Here is a 12,565-nt window from a genome sequence, read left to right as displayed (position 1 = left end):
CAAGGTTATAAGTGTACAAAGCAGTCAGGCTCTACAGGTTCTGTATTTGTCTCTGCCAAAGCGTGCTCTTGATTTTAGGCTACGACTGCTTCTTTAAGTCCTTCATTTACCTTTTAAGGGCAGAAAGCAGGGTCATCAGAGCCAACACAGACTCACTGAGATTGAACCAACCTCCTGGCTTAGATGACAAGCAGGTTAGGGAATCTTCATGTGCAAAAGGCTTTTTTTTATTTTTTTGGCTGCGTTGGGTCTTTGTTGCTACGCGTGGATTTTTTCTAGTTGCGATGAGCAGGGGCTACTCTTTGTTGTGGTGCGCGGGCTTCTCATTGATGTGGTTTCTCTCGTAGAGCACAGGCTCCAGCAGTTGCAGCATGTGGGCTCAGTAGTTATGGCACACAGGCCCTAGAGCACTCAGGCTTCAGTAGTTGTGGTGCACAGGCTCAGTAGTTGTAGCACACAGGCTTTGTTTCTCCGCAGCACGTGGGATCTTCCCGGACCAGGGAACAAACTTGTTCTCTGCATCCGCAGGTCGATTCTTAACCACTGTGCCACCAGGGAAGTCCTGCTAATGGCTTTTGATAAGTTTTCCCCAATACACTTTTGAAGAGCCGGAGAGAAAGCAAAGGTTGAGTCAAATATCTATCTTGATTCTATCCTGACTACCATGTGCCAGCCATGTGAACTTATAAAAGGTAATCTTTCTGAGCCTCAGTTTCTTCAGTTCCAGAATGGGAAGAATGATATAAATGTGGCAGGACTTTTGTGAAGATAAGTTGTCACATATAGACAGTTTATTACATGTTAAATACCAAGTAAATGTTCTTTCTCCTTGAAACGAGGCTTGCATGATGGGATAGTCAAGTGACTGCTATGAATGGCCACAGCCAAAAATAAATGTAACCGTTAAGGAGGTCTCTAGATTCATTCTTGGTTTTATTTAGTCAATGCTGTTAATAATGAAGGGAAGATGACGATGCAGAAGCGAAGTTTATCATATTTTCAGAGGGTATAAACCTGGCAGGATTACTTATCATGAGCCATGTCCAAATCAAGATTTGAACTTACTTTAAGAACTAGCACGTTAAGCAAAATACAGGAAAATAGTTAACATTTACTTAATCATATAGTTAAAATTTTGCACTTAACAGGTACCGGTAATATTTTCTTCCGTAATATTCTTTCTCATGGATCATGGTGCATGAGTATTCAACTTACTAGTGTTTAAAGTGTATGCAGACCTTTGATACCTTCTTTAATTATGTGTGATATAAATAGTTATAAAAGCCTGCAATAAAACAAAACATCTGGTTGAACACTATATGCCAGGCACTGAGATCAGTAACAAGGTTATAAAATAATAAGGCAAAATAATAATAATAATAATAATAATAATAATAGAAAAAGAAGAGGGAGGAGGGAGGAGGAAGGAGGGAGGAGAAGAGCAAAGGGGGAGGAGGAGGGAAGGGGAGGAGGAGGGGAGGGGGAGCTGGAGGAGAAACAGAAGAAGGAGAAGAAGGAGAAAAGGAAGAAAAATTAACAATAAGGTATGGCCCTTCTTCCCAAGGAGCTCCTAGTCAGAACAGATAGACAGAGATGGAAATAAAAAATTTACAATAAAACATGCCAAGGGCTACAGTAAGGTGGGTGAGGAATGTGGTAGCAGCCCAAATTGCCTGGGAGAAGAGTGAGCATTTCACAGAGATGGCCACATGGGAGCCAGGCCTTGAAGGGCGAATAAGTGCTTCTTTAGGTAGAGAGGGAGGGCATCCCAGGCAGCAAGCCTGTGTCATGAAGCTGTGCAAGCATCTTGATTTTCATGAGGGCTTAAAGTTCTGCATTTTTTGTACAAAAGTTCACATGGTTTGAAGGATGGGTATATGTTTGCATCAACATATCCTACTGCTTGTCAAAGATTCAATTTTTAAAATGTGGTGGCTGGAAAAAAACTTCAGTGAAAACACCCTCAAAGCCAGGCAATATGAAGAAGAAATAACAATATAGAAATGAGAAGAAGTAATAAAATAGTAATTGCTAACAGTTATTGTGGGCTTATTATGTGCCAGACTATTGTAGGCACTTTATGGACATTATCACATTTAATACTCATGACAACCCAATGAGATAGGTCCTATTATTACATTTACTCCACAAATGAGGAAATCTAAGCTGAAGGAGGTCAAATAGCTAGTAAATAGGAGAGAAGTAACTGCAAGATCCAAGCAGGATCCAAGCTATGATCTACCCGCTTATTCTTCTCTCCAGATCTGATTCTCCTATCTATAAAATAAATCGATTGGACTAGAGATGCTTAATATCTCTTTTGTCTTTGACATTCTCTAAGATTCTGGGAAGTTGAATCATTCCCCCCTAGCTGGCCAATCACAACTATTTCAAGCTATTTTGACACAGACTCTGCCCTCACATGGCCTGGGGCTCATGGGGTTGCCTCTTGGGGCTTCTTTAAGTACCCACTTTGCTCCACTACCTCTCTGACCTGTCACCAAGGTTACTGGGGGTTTTTCTTGATTGCCAATGTCATGGGTTGTAGTCAATGGCTACTATCTATAATATCTTACATTAGCTGAATAAATTCTCAGCAAATATTTACTGGATACACACTGACTTCAAACTCCTGTTTTAAAAATAAAATGACAGAAAGATGTGTGTCGAGAGCCAGGTAAATGACATAATCCTTGTCCTCTCAAAGTTTACAATCTAGTAGGCACTGGAGAGCAGGATGGGCTGGGTAGTAACTCAGATATCAAGTGACTTCTGAGTGTACATTTGCATTCAGACTTAGAATAACCCTACTAGCACACGGAGTCAAACACACACAGCCCGTTTTACACGTGAAGAAACCAGGGACAGTAAACAGACTACCCAGGATCACAAGGATCAGCAGCGGTGGAGTTGGGATTTGGAAGTCTCTCTCCACGTGCTCCTGCCTCTTTTCATGTCTGTTTCCAAGCTGACTCCAAGAGTGGATGCCACTGGCCAACTTTCATCTAAGGCTATGCTACTGTCAGCTGAGTTTCCCTGCGGTGATAAAATCCAGGCGCCTGCTCACACCTCTTTCTGGGAGCGATGGCTGGCCTCAGGGCAGGGAGCTGCTCCAGCTCCCCCACCCCATCATCCGGAGCTTGGCCTGAGCCTCTGGCAGGGGCAGGAGGCAGGCTCCAGGCGCCAGTGGTCCTGGGAGGGAACAGGGGGTTTTGTTTTGAGCGCCTCCAGCCAGGTTGGGAATGTTCGAGGGTAGCCACAGGCATGTGTGGGGCTGGGTACTTCCGTGGTGGCTCATCTCTCCCTCCAAATGGACTGCGTTATCGTCTTACTAGAAAAAAAACCATTTATACACATTCCAGCCAACTCCCAGCTCACTACACACTGCAAAAAAGAACACAGAACTCTGTTTATGAATGGGGGCTCTCAGCAGTCACCTTTATTTTCCTGCTTCTCAGACCGAATTGCAAAGAGCTGTTTGCCTCTCTTACAGGACTATGAAAAACCACGTCTTATCTTAAAGGCAGTGAATAAACATGATTTAGTACAATAATATGAGCATAGACCTTGGAGTCAGGAAAACCTGGTTTTCAGTTCTGGTTCAGTCACATCCTAGCCACGAATCTTTGAATCTCTTTGAGTCTCAGCTTCCTCATCTATAAATGGAGATAATCTCATCTACCAGAGTTCTGTGCTAGTCTTAAATGGCAGAAATTGTATATAATGTGATCCTAGGACATAATACGTTCTCAAGAAATGTGAAACACAGATTAATTCTATTCCTTTTTGGGATAGTGGAAAGATGTGAGTCCAAAGACCCAGGGTCAGGTCCAGACCCTACCCTATATCAGCTGTGTCTCGCTGGTGGGCTCTTCTTCCTCTTTCCTCCTGGATTTTTCTCACTTACCACATCTCTCGGGGTCAGTTCACGCACTCCCATGTGTATTACAATTTTTATGCTGTTGTATTTCAAATTTTTATTCCAAATGCGGACCTTGCTCCTGAGTTCTATACAGGGCATGTGACCTGAATGTCTAGTCAACATGTCCAATATAGACCTTGTCATCCTTCCTCCTAGGGCTCCTCTTGTTCCAGGGTCCCAGTCTCACTGAATGGTACCCTATTTACCCAACCAACAGGATATCATTCTTGACTTCCTGATCTCACTCAACTGTTTCACGTTAGGTCGCATGTACTGTCAACTCTATTTTTCAAACACGAGCCTTTGTGTTTCTCCCCACTGCCATGATATTAGTCAGTCCTTTACCTTTTCTTGCTTGGGTTATTGCAACAGCAATTAAACTGGTTTACATGCCTCAAATACTGTCCTCCTCCCTGCACCCCCACAAGCCCCACTCAGAGGCTCTAACTTCCATACCTGCAGCCCAATGATCTTTCTAATATACAAATCTAATTATATCACTTCCCTTACTTACGTCCTTTATTCTGACCTGGCTTTGATCTATTTGGCCCTATCACAGATGTGACCATCTCCCCCACCCTTTGCCCCATCATTTTTTACTGCAGCAAGCCCATCACAGCCTAGAAATACCCCAAGTGAGAAATTTCCCTAGAAATTCTCCAAATTCCCCTTTTCTCTCTCATCTCTGAATCTTCATCAATTCTCCTCTCTCTTTCTAAAAGGCAGCCCCTCTCACCTCCCCTTTAACTCTTACACATCCTTTTATAAGACTCTGCTCCATATTTCCTGCTCCAGGAAACCTTCCCTAAACTTTGACTTCTCCCCCAATGCCGGGTTAGGTGTGCCTCCCTGCCTCTTCCCTTAGCTCTCTGTACTTCTATATTGTAGACTGTCCTGACACGTTACATGTGTAAATGTCTATACGTAGATCTATAAATACATACGTAATATGTACTTAATACACAATATCTACATAGCATGCTTTGTAAATGAAGTCATCACACATATGCAGGGCATGGTTAAAATTATTATTAACGTAACAATCTCACTGGCATTAAGAGCAACAATAGAATATAACACATGTCCAATCACCTGTAAGTGACGCACGGTTAATAAAGCTCAGGCCTGCCAAATTTTCTACTCTTCTACTTGGAGGTTTCAGAAAGGTTCAGAGTCCTCCAGTAAAGAGTGTGCCTTTCCTAGAAACCCAATCCCTTTATTTCAATTTTGTTTTTTGTTTTCTAAATTTTACCCACTGATTTTAACATCCTCAGTGGATCTTCTTCTCCCTTTTTTTTTTTTATAAACATTTATTTATTTATTTTGGTTGAGCAAGGTCTTAGTTGTGGCACATGGGAACTTTGTTGTGGCACGCGGGATCTTTTAGGTGTGGCATTCGTGCGAGATCTAGTTCCCCGACCAGCGATCGAACCCGGACCCCTGCATCAGAGCACGGAGTCTTACCCACTGGACCATCAGGGAAGTCCCCCTTTATTTCAGTTTGAGCAGAAACCTGTTCACAGATATCTCCTGGGGCTTAGCAGCCTGAGCAGGCAGGAGAGGAACTGAGCAGGTGCGTCACCCAACCAACCGATTGCCAAATTGGAGATGGAGGGAGGCTGCCTGCAATGTTCTGAATTATTTGCAAAGGACTGTGGGCTTCTTAAACCTTGTTCATCATTCTGAAAACCATGTGTGATCACAACAGAAATGTCATTCTTATGCTTCTCATCCACTTATACTTAATGCACTCAAAGTCGACTGCAAGAGAGATTAAATGGCCAAGGAAACTTTGGGGTCCTCCTACAGTTCCCCCCAATTTCCTTCCCCCTGCAGACCAGAAGCCACACCTGGCCTTCTCTGTGCAACTGCCTGACTGGCTCCAGGGAGCTCAGACTGCCTTCAGCTTTGGAAGCTCTGAGAGCTGTATGACCCCAAAGATGTAAAATCATAGCTTGCATCTTTGTCACAGCCCAAACAATCTGTGGTGGGTAAACAATGACTGGTTTCTTCTGTACCAGGGGAGGGGCTGGCAGGGTGTAGGGGAGGGAGCTGAAGAGGGGGAGGGGTGCTCTGTCTGCACAGTATTTACTCCTCAGATGGGTTCTTAGCTCTGCTGCTCTGATGTCACATAGTGAATTGGGCCCTCAGGATCAGAACCATATTTTCTATTTCTGTCACATCCTCCACGAACAAGCATAGTACGATAGTACTATGGTTCTGATAAATGTGGCTCAACTAATGCTCTCCTGATTCTAAATTAGCTGTTAGGATAAGCAGCTCCCTCTTGCAGAATTTAGGGTACCTTAAGAAGATGCCTGGGAGTAGTTTCTTAGCTGAGGCTGCACAGCAGGTACAGAGGAGGATGACGCAGGCTTTTCCCCTGTAACAGGCCCTTGGCACCTATGACAGCACCTCCGTCAGACATGCTCTGATTCTGTCTGCTAAGTCGTGGACACTTCTCTCCCAGCCCTGCTCCTGATCAGTTTCTGCATTTCCCTTATTAAGACCGTTTGCTTTAATACCTGCATCTGGCCTCAGATGCCATCTCGTAAAGCTGACCACGGACTTTGATGTTCTGGTTTAACTCTCAATGTTCTGTCTTAACTTGATGTGTGACCTTGGTCCTTGGGGTTTTCATCTGAAAAACAGGGTGCATAGGACCTCTTTTTACTGATTTTTAAAGATTAAATGTGCCACAGTCTATTATAGGCTTTGGTCCAGTGCCTGGTACATTCAGTGACCCAGGGAAATGAAGCCTGTATTAATATCATCACCTCCATACTGGCCAAAGTGTACTTCTTATTTATGGACTGGCATACACGTGGGTGTTTAATTTTAAAAAGGATGATCTGACACCCTCTTGACTAGAATTCTAAAGCAGGGCACAGAGGTTGTACTGGCTCTAGAGAAGAGAGAGAAAGATAAGAATCAAACTGTCACTCAGATGGGTTCAGTGCTATTGGCAAGATCTGTCACTGGGATTAAATACAATTGAGGCTTTACCCTGTCAACAGCACATTACATAAAGGCAAAGAGATCCTTGGTGGGTTTATGCTGGAGCCTCTTTTGATAAAGGAATTTCTGTGCACATGCATCAGTCAGTGCCTTTTGGACATGCTGCCCAAAGACCCCAGTCCTGCTAATCAGGAAATGCTCAGGGGAATTTGGGCCACGTCCATACACGTCTAGACCTGAAGAATCCTCATCGGCAGAACTCTCGCTCCATTTTTAGCCTCATAGAAGAGGAGAAGGCCAACCTGGCTGGGCAAAGAGAACTAAGAACTATCCATAGGTACATGGATAACTCCCTCAATGAGTGACTGCAAAAGAATGACCCCCTCAATGAATGACTGAGATGTGTTTATCCAGTATCAGCCAAGGAACTTAGGGTGAAGGGGTTTACCCCTTACATCTTCTCTATAATGAAAGAGACTGATGAGAACACTAAAAAACAGTGATGGCTGGATGGAGAAGGTCAGGAGAAGAGAGATGGGGGGAGAGGGTATGAAGCCCAGCCTTCTCTGGCTGCCTGCTACATTACCAGGGACAGCACACAGGTGGCGCAAACACCAGCGTGTCCATTGGAGACAAACGGTCACGGCCCTCTGTCCTGCCATTTCTGGACGAGGCATCCAGGGTGCTGGAAGGCCACAGCCAACAAATGAAGGGACATGCCCTGAAACCTCTCTGCCATCCCACGGGGGTGCACTTTCAAATACGTTCCCCACCCAAGATGCTGGGCAAGCCTGTGCCACACTTGATTTTAATGGGAAAGGGAGTTGACCTTCAGAGATACTAACTCAAGTTCCCAGCTTCAAAATGGGGCAGAATCAGGATTTAGACTCAAATTGGACCAAAGAATCCATATCTTTTTTGAGACACTTTTTTAGAGAAAAATGGTTGTAAAAAGGAGCTGTAAGGACACAGCAGGCAGAGAGCACCCTCTTCAATGTTTGGTCTGGAGACAGCCCAGCTCCTCCTGGAGCTTGAATAGAATACGTCCCTTGCAAATTCAACAGACAGGATGGGATTTTCCTATATTGGGCGGGGGAGGAAAAGAGAGAGAGAGAGGGAGAGGGAGAGAGAGAATGTGAGTCCACACATTTCAGGGTATCTTTTCCTCCTCTCCATATTCAATAGCAGTTCTTTAAGAATGTTAAGGGAGTCTCTAAAAAAAAAGAAAGAAAAGAAACTACTTAAAAATTGTTTTCCTATTTAAATGAGTTCTCATAAAAGAGAAATGGCTTGTCCCACAGAGGCAAAGTGACTAAAGAAGAAAGGATGCTCAGAGGGGAAGCTGATTGAGAGGGTTTGCCCTCTGCCTGCACTCTTATAAAAGACCACACTAATACAGGCGATATGTAAACACTACAGAACAATCAGAAACAAATGAAATGAGGGCTTCAGAGTAACAGTGTTCAGCTGTGGGCTATGGCCAGGAGGCAGCTTTTGTTATGAATAGATCCTCTGCTTGTGAGGCAGGCCTGATTTTAACCCCTGGCTGGGCGATATGCTATTTGGTGTTTGAGAATGGATCAGGGCCCATCTGGATTACCTTACAAAAAAGAATCGGGGGGGGGGGGGGGGTGGGGGTAGGTAGAAAAAGGGAAAAAAGCAGCTCTCTGTAAAATATGAAATGTATGACCTGATGTAGGACAGGGTTACGTTTCTGGGAGAGTGGTTTAAACAGAGTTTCTGTGTTATTAATCAGTCACGTATTTAGTTCACAACATAACAAATGACAATTACAATGTGTTTTTTTCCCCCCAAAGGCACTGCAAATAAACATGGGGGGGAAAGGGGAGGGAAGGCAGCTAACATTTGCCAAGCAGCTACTATGTGCTGATGGTTTTATATGTAATCTCAGGTATGGTCTTCATGAGAATCCTGCCATTTCCTTTGATTTACAGATGAAGAAACCATAGCTCACAAAAATTCAAAGCCCTTGTTCATGGTCACATGGGTGCCAAGTGGCAGAATGATGATTTGATCTGGGTGTGACTCCAAAAGCCATGCTCTATAGCTAGCTGCTTCTTGGCAGTTTGGGAACTAGAAAAATCAAATGAATGCAAGGGTGTCAATGGAACCAGCCCTTCCCTTTCCTGGTTTGAGCGTGGGATGTGGGTTTACAGAGAGGGGCCCATGGTGCCTGCAAGGGTAAGGGCACTGCCTAAGGGTCCCCTTAATAAGGAAACCAAGTCTGGGTTCTGGAGCTCAGTGTGCTTCCCTAGGGTCCTGCCTTCCTCCCTCTCTCCACTCATCATGCAGCAATCAGAGACAAGATTAAATGAAACTGGCCATCAGGGCCAGCCCGGCTTCCAGGATGTGTGAATTCCGGCAGAACACTCTGTGTGTTGATACCCTCTGTGTGTGGTGTGGACTCATTCGCCACTGGCCTAGCAATTTGAGAATCTGGCTCTCACCTGAGGGGTAGATGTCAGGGTTAGGAGTAAGGGCTATTTTTCCACTTCACTGGCCTGCTCTCGGAGGGTGGTGACTGAGCACTCAGCCATGGTAGAAGGAAACACTCCTCCATCCTCCACACCTGCCTCTGGGGGATTACAGAGGGGGGGGTGCTGGTTAATGAGGCCTGGGGGCTGGTGAGACTGCTTCCTCCAGGCCGAATAGTGTCATGAAGAAGAGGCATTTCGGTTCAGCCAGGCTGGGGATCACAGCCCATGCAGCAAATTATGAGACCCTGGCGAATCTTGGTTTCTGCCATGTCAGTGAAGACAAGAGTATTCACCTTCCAGAAGGTTTCGGAAGATAGAGGTAACAAAGAGAAATCCCTGACATACTGCCTGCACACAGTAAATAATCAACAAGTGATAGCTGATTATTTAACTTTATGAACCAGGAAATGTCAAGCCAGGCAATGTTTAATCTACATTTTTCTGAGTGAAGAGTGCAGACCAGCCTAGTCAGTCCTGGTCAGGTGCAAATAACAGAGGTGCTGGCAGAGGGTACGGATGGCTGGAGATTCAGTAGGTTTTACGTGGAAGAAATCTGGGTCTCATTTTTTTTTATGCCAGACCAAGAGGATGGCTTGGACCGCAAGTTGTATCCCTAATGGGTTGATGGTAAAAAACACATCTGAAGTTTACACTTGAGGCATTTCTGTTAACTGAGGCTCTGCACTCATCTGTGGAGAGTTTCTGCAGCTTCCTTCTAGGGTTGTGGGGCTGTTAGCTGTGACCGTGCACACAAAGCACCTGGCATGGTTTCTGACACTAAGCAGGTCCCTAAGATGGGGGAAGAGAGGAGGGCCTAGGAAACATCTGGGGCCTGTGGAGAATCAAGAACAGAGACTCTTGATTCTCTAGGACAGAGACACTTCACACACTTCTTCAGCAAACATTTAATTGAGCACCTACTATGTGTCAGGCCCCGGAGAAACAAAGACGAAAAGACACTGTCCTTGTTCTAGTTTTCAGTGTTGTCATGATGTCTGACTGCTAATTCCAAAATGGCAAGGGACCCTGATAAGCACTTCAATAAAAGTATAAGTTCTTAGCACAATAATGGCTTGAAGAAGGTGTTACAATTAGGCTAGAATGTAGAATTTACAGTAATAATAACAAAAATCACACAAATGTCGAATTGGGACATGCTGTGAGCAAAAGACTGGGTTAGTGGCTTTGCACTATCTCATGTAATAATTATTACAGGCCTGTAAGACAAGTATCTATATTCCCATTTTACAGATGTGGGAACTGAGGCTCAGAGGGATTATATAACTTGCCCAAGGTCAGGCAGACATGGAGCAGGACATGCAAATATTAAATGTCAGGACTATGAGTGGAGGGCAGGCAGAGGTCAGATGATGAAAATCCATTCATGACATGCTAAAGAGTAGGGATTTTTTTTCTCAAAGGCAATGGGAGAAATAATCCCAATTTATGTTTTGGTTGCTTTGTAGCTAGAAGTCAACAAACCCACTGCTGCCCCCTCACAAGCACACATATTCTGGACTACCAGAGCCGAACTTGCACAGCAGTTCACTTCGGTTTGTTTTGATTCACAACTGAATGCAGAATGAATGATAATTGTCTGTTATGTTGCCTGAAAGTTCCTGCGGTCACAGGCTACGTAAGTGTTCCACACAGACTCAGGCCTTCCCCTGGCCCTCCGGAGCCTTCAAGCTCTGGATCAGTCTCTTGGTGGGTAAGTATGTGTGGTTTCTTCTACTCTGCTAAATCAACAGTTCTAGGAGGGGAAAAGAGGCTTTGCCTCTAATCCATTTCTCCAGAAAGTCCTTCACTGCCTCACCACGTTTAACCCATCTACTCTTCCCCAGATTGTGCTCTCTGCCACCTTCTTCTTCTTCTTTTTAGCTACGTTAGGTCTTAGTTGTGGCACTTGGGGTCTTCGTTGCGGCATGCGGGATCTTTCGTTGCGACGCATGGGCTTCTCTCTAATTGTGGCGTGCGGGTTTTCTCTTTTCTAGTTGTGGTGTGCAGGCTCCAGGGCACATGGGCTCTGTAGTTTGCAGCACGCAGGCTCTCTCGCTGAGGCACGTGAGTTTCGTAGTTGTGGCGTGTGTGCTTAGTTGCCCCACAGCATGTGGGATCCTAGTTCCCCAAGCAGGGATCAAAACCCCGTCCTCTGCATTGCAGGATGGATTCTCTACCACTGGACCACCAGGGAAGTCCCTCTCTACCCACCTCCTGCCACTCCATGCTCTGAATGTTTCAAACCTGTTACTTTGAACTTGGACTTTTAAACCGCTTCACCAGCCCGGGCAGAAAAGTCAATACATAAATGTGAGCCTTGGACATCTCAAAGGGGCAGAGGAAACTGTCAGCCACTTCAGACCTGCTTCTGCCTTGATTCAGGTAACATCTCGCCTAAGACCTTCGTCCCCATCTCTCACTCATGACACGCCTGGTCTCGAGGGCCCGGTCTTTGAATTCAGTCTTCTAAACCCTGACTCTTGTTGACAACTTCGGCTCAGATGCCCTCCCCCAGTCTCCTTGCTCTGCAAGTACTTTTTTCCCTTGGGGGCGGTGAAGAACAGATACTAGGAGAGCCTCAGAGCTGGGCAAGGATGCCGCACATCCCATTCCAGACCTTCCTGCAGAAGTTCTTGGTGCAGTTCAACACCACCACCCAGGCCCTAGAGACAGCAGTAAGTCGCTGTGGCATTATGGAATGGTGGGCTTTTGGGGATCCTCAGGACTGGGAGAGCCTTCAGGAACGCCTTCAAGATACCAAAAAGTGAGTGCTCAACACCACCACATCTCCAATGCTAGTCCCACTTCAGACCTGAATCGTAAGTGAGAGACTGTTTCATTCAAAATTCACCAAAAGCTAACTCTGTGTCAGGAGCTGTACCAGGCACTAGTGATACAGAAATGAACAGGCCACAACACCTGCTCTTGAGGAATTCACAGCCACTGAGCAAGGACAACATATACCCAACTAACAACAAACAAACAGCAAGCATTGTGGTAGAGGTATGTACTACGGGGGCACACAGGAACCCACCTAATGTAGTCCGAAAGCTTCCAGGAAGAGACGACGTCTAAACTAAAATTTGAAGGCTAAGTGGGAGTTAGCCAGGAGGAGTCAAAAGAAAAGGGCATTTCGGGCAGGAGAGGAAGCAGAGAGTGTGGCACAGCAGGGCTGGAGGAGGGAGAA

The 12,565-nt window shown here is 45.2% G+C and overlaps 1 protein-coding gene across 12 annotated transcripts in view; it reads right to left on the bottom strand.

The window, feature by feature from the left end:
* The window catches only part of FGGY (FGGY carbohydrate kinase domain containing), a 420,251-nt gene that overhangs the window by 140,091 nt on the left and 267,595 nt on the right, over positions 1–12,565 (bottom strand). The window contains exon 1 of one of the 12 annotated variants that reach the window (XM_057712594.1): positions 6,448–6,563. The exons of the other annotated variants lie outside the window; for them this stretch is intronic. Within the exon in view, the coding sequence (XP_057568577.1) occupies positions 6,448–6,453 (6 nt within the window). The 5' untranslated portion in view covers positions 6,454–6,563. Of the gene's footprint in view, positions 1–6,447; positions 6,564–12,565 lie in introns of those variants that run through there. 12 annotated transcript variants of the gene reach the window in all.

This window comes from Hippopotamus amphibius, chromosome 1, assembly GCF_030028045.1.
Source record: "Hippopotamus amphibius kiboko isolate mHipAmp2 chromosome 1, mHipAmp2.hap2, whole genome shotgun sequence".
NCBI lineage: Eukaryota > Metazoa > Chordata > Mammalia > Artiodactyla > Hippopotamidae > Hippopotamus > Hippopotamus amphibius.
Note: the sequence above shows the minus strand (reverse complement) of the source record. Positions and strands in the feature narration are given on the sequence as shown.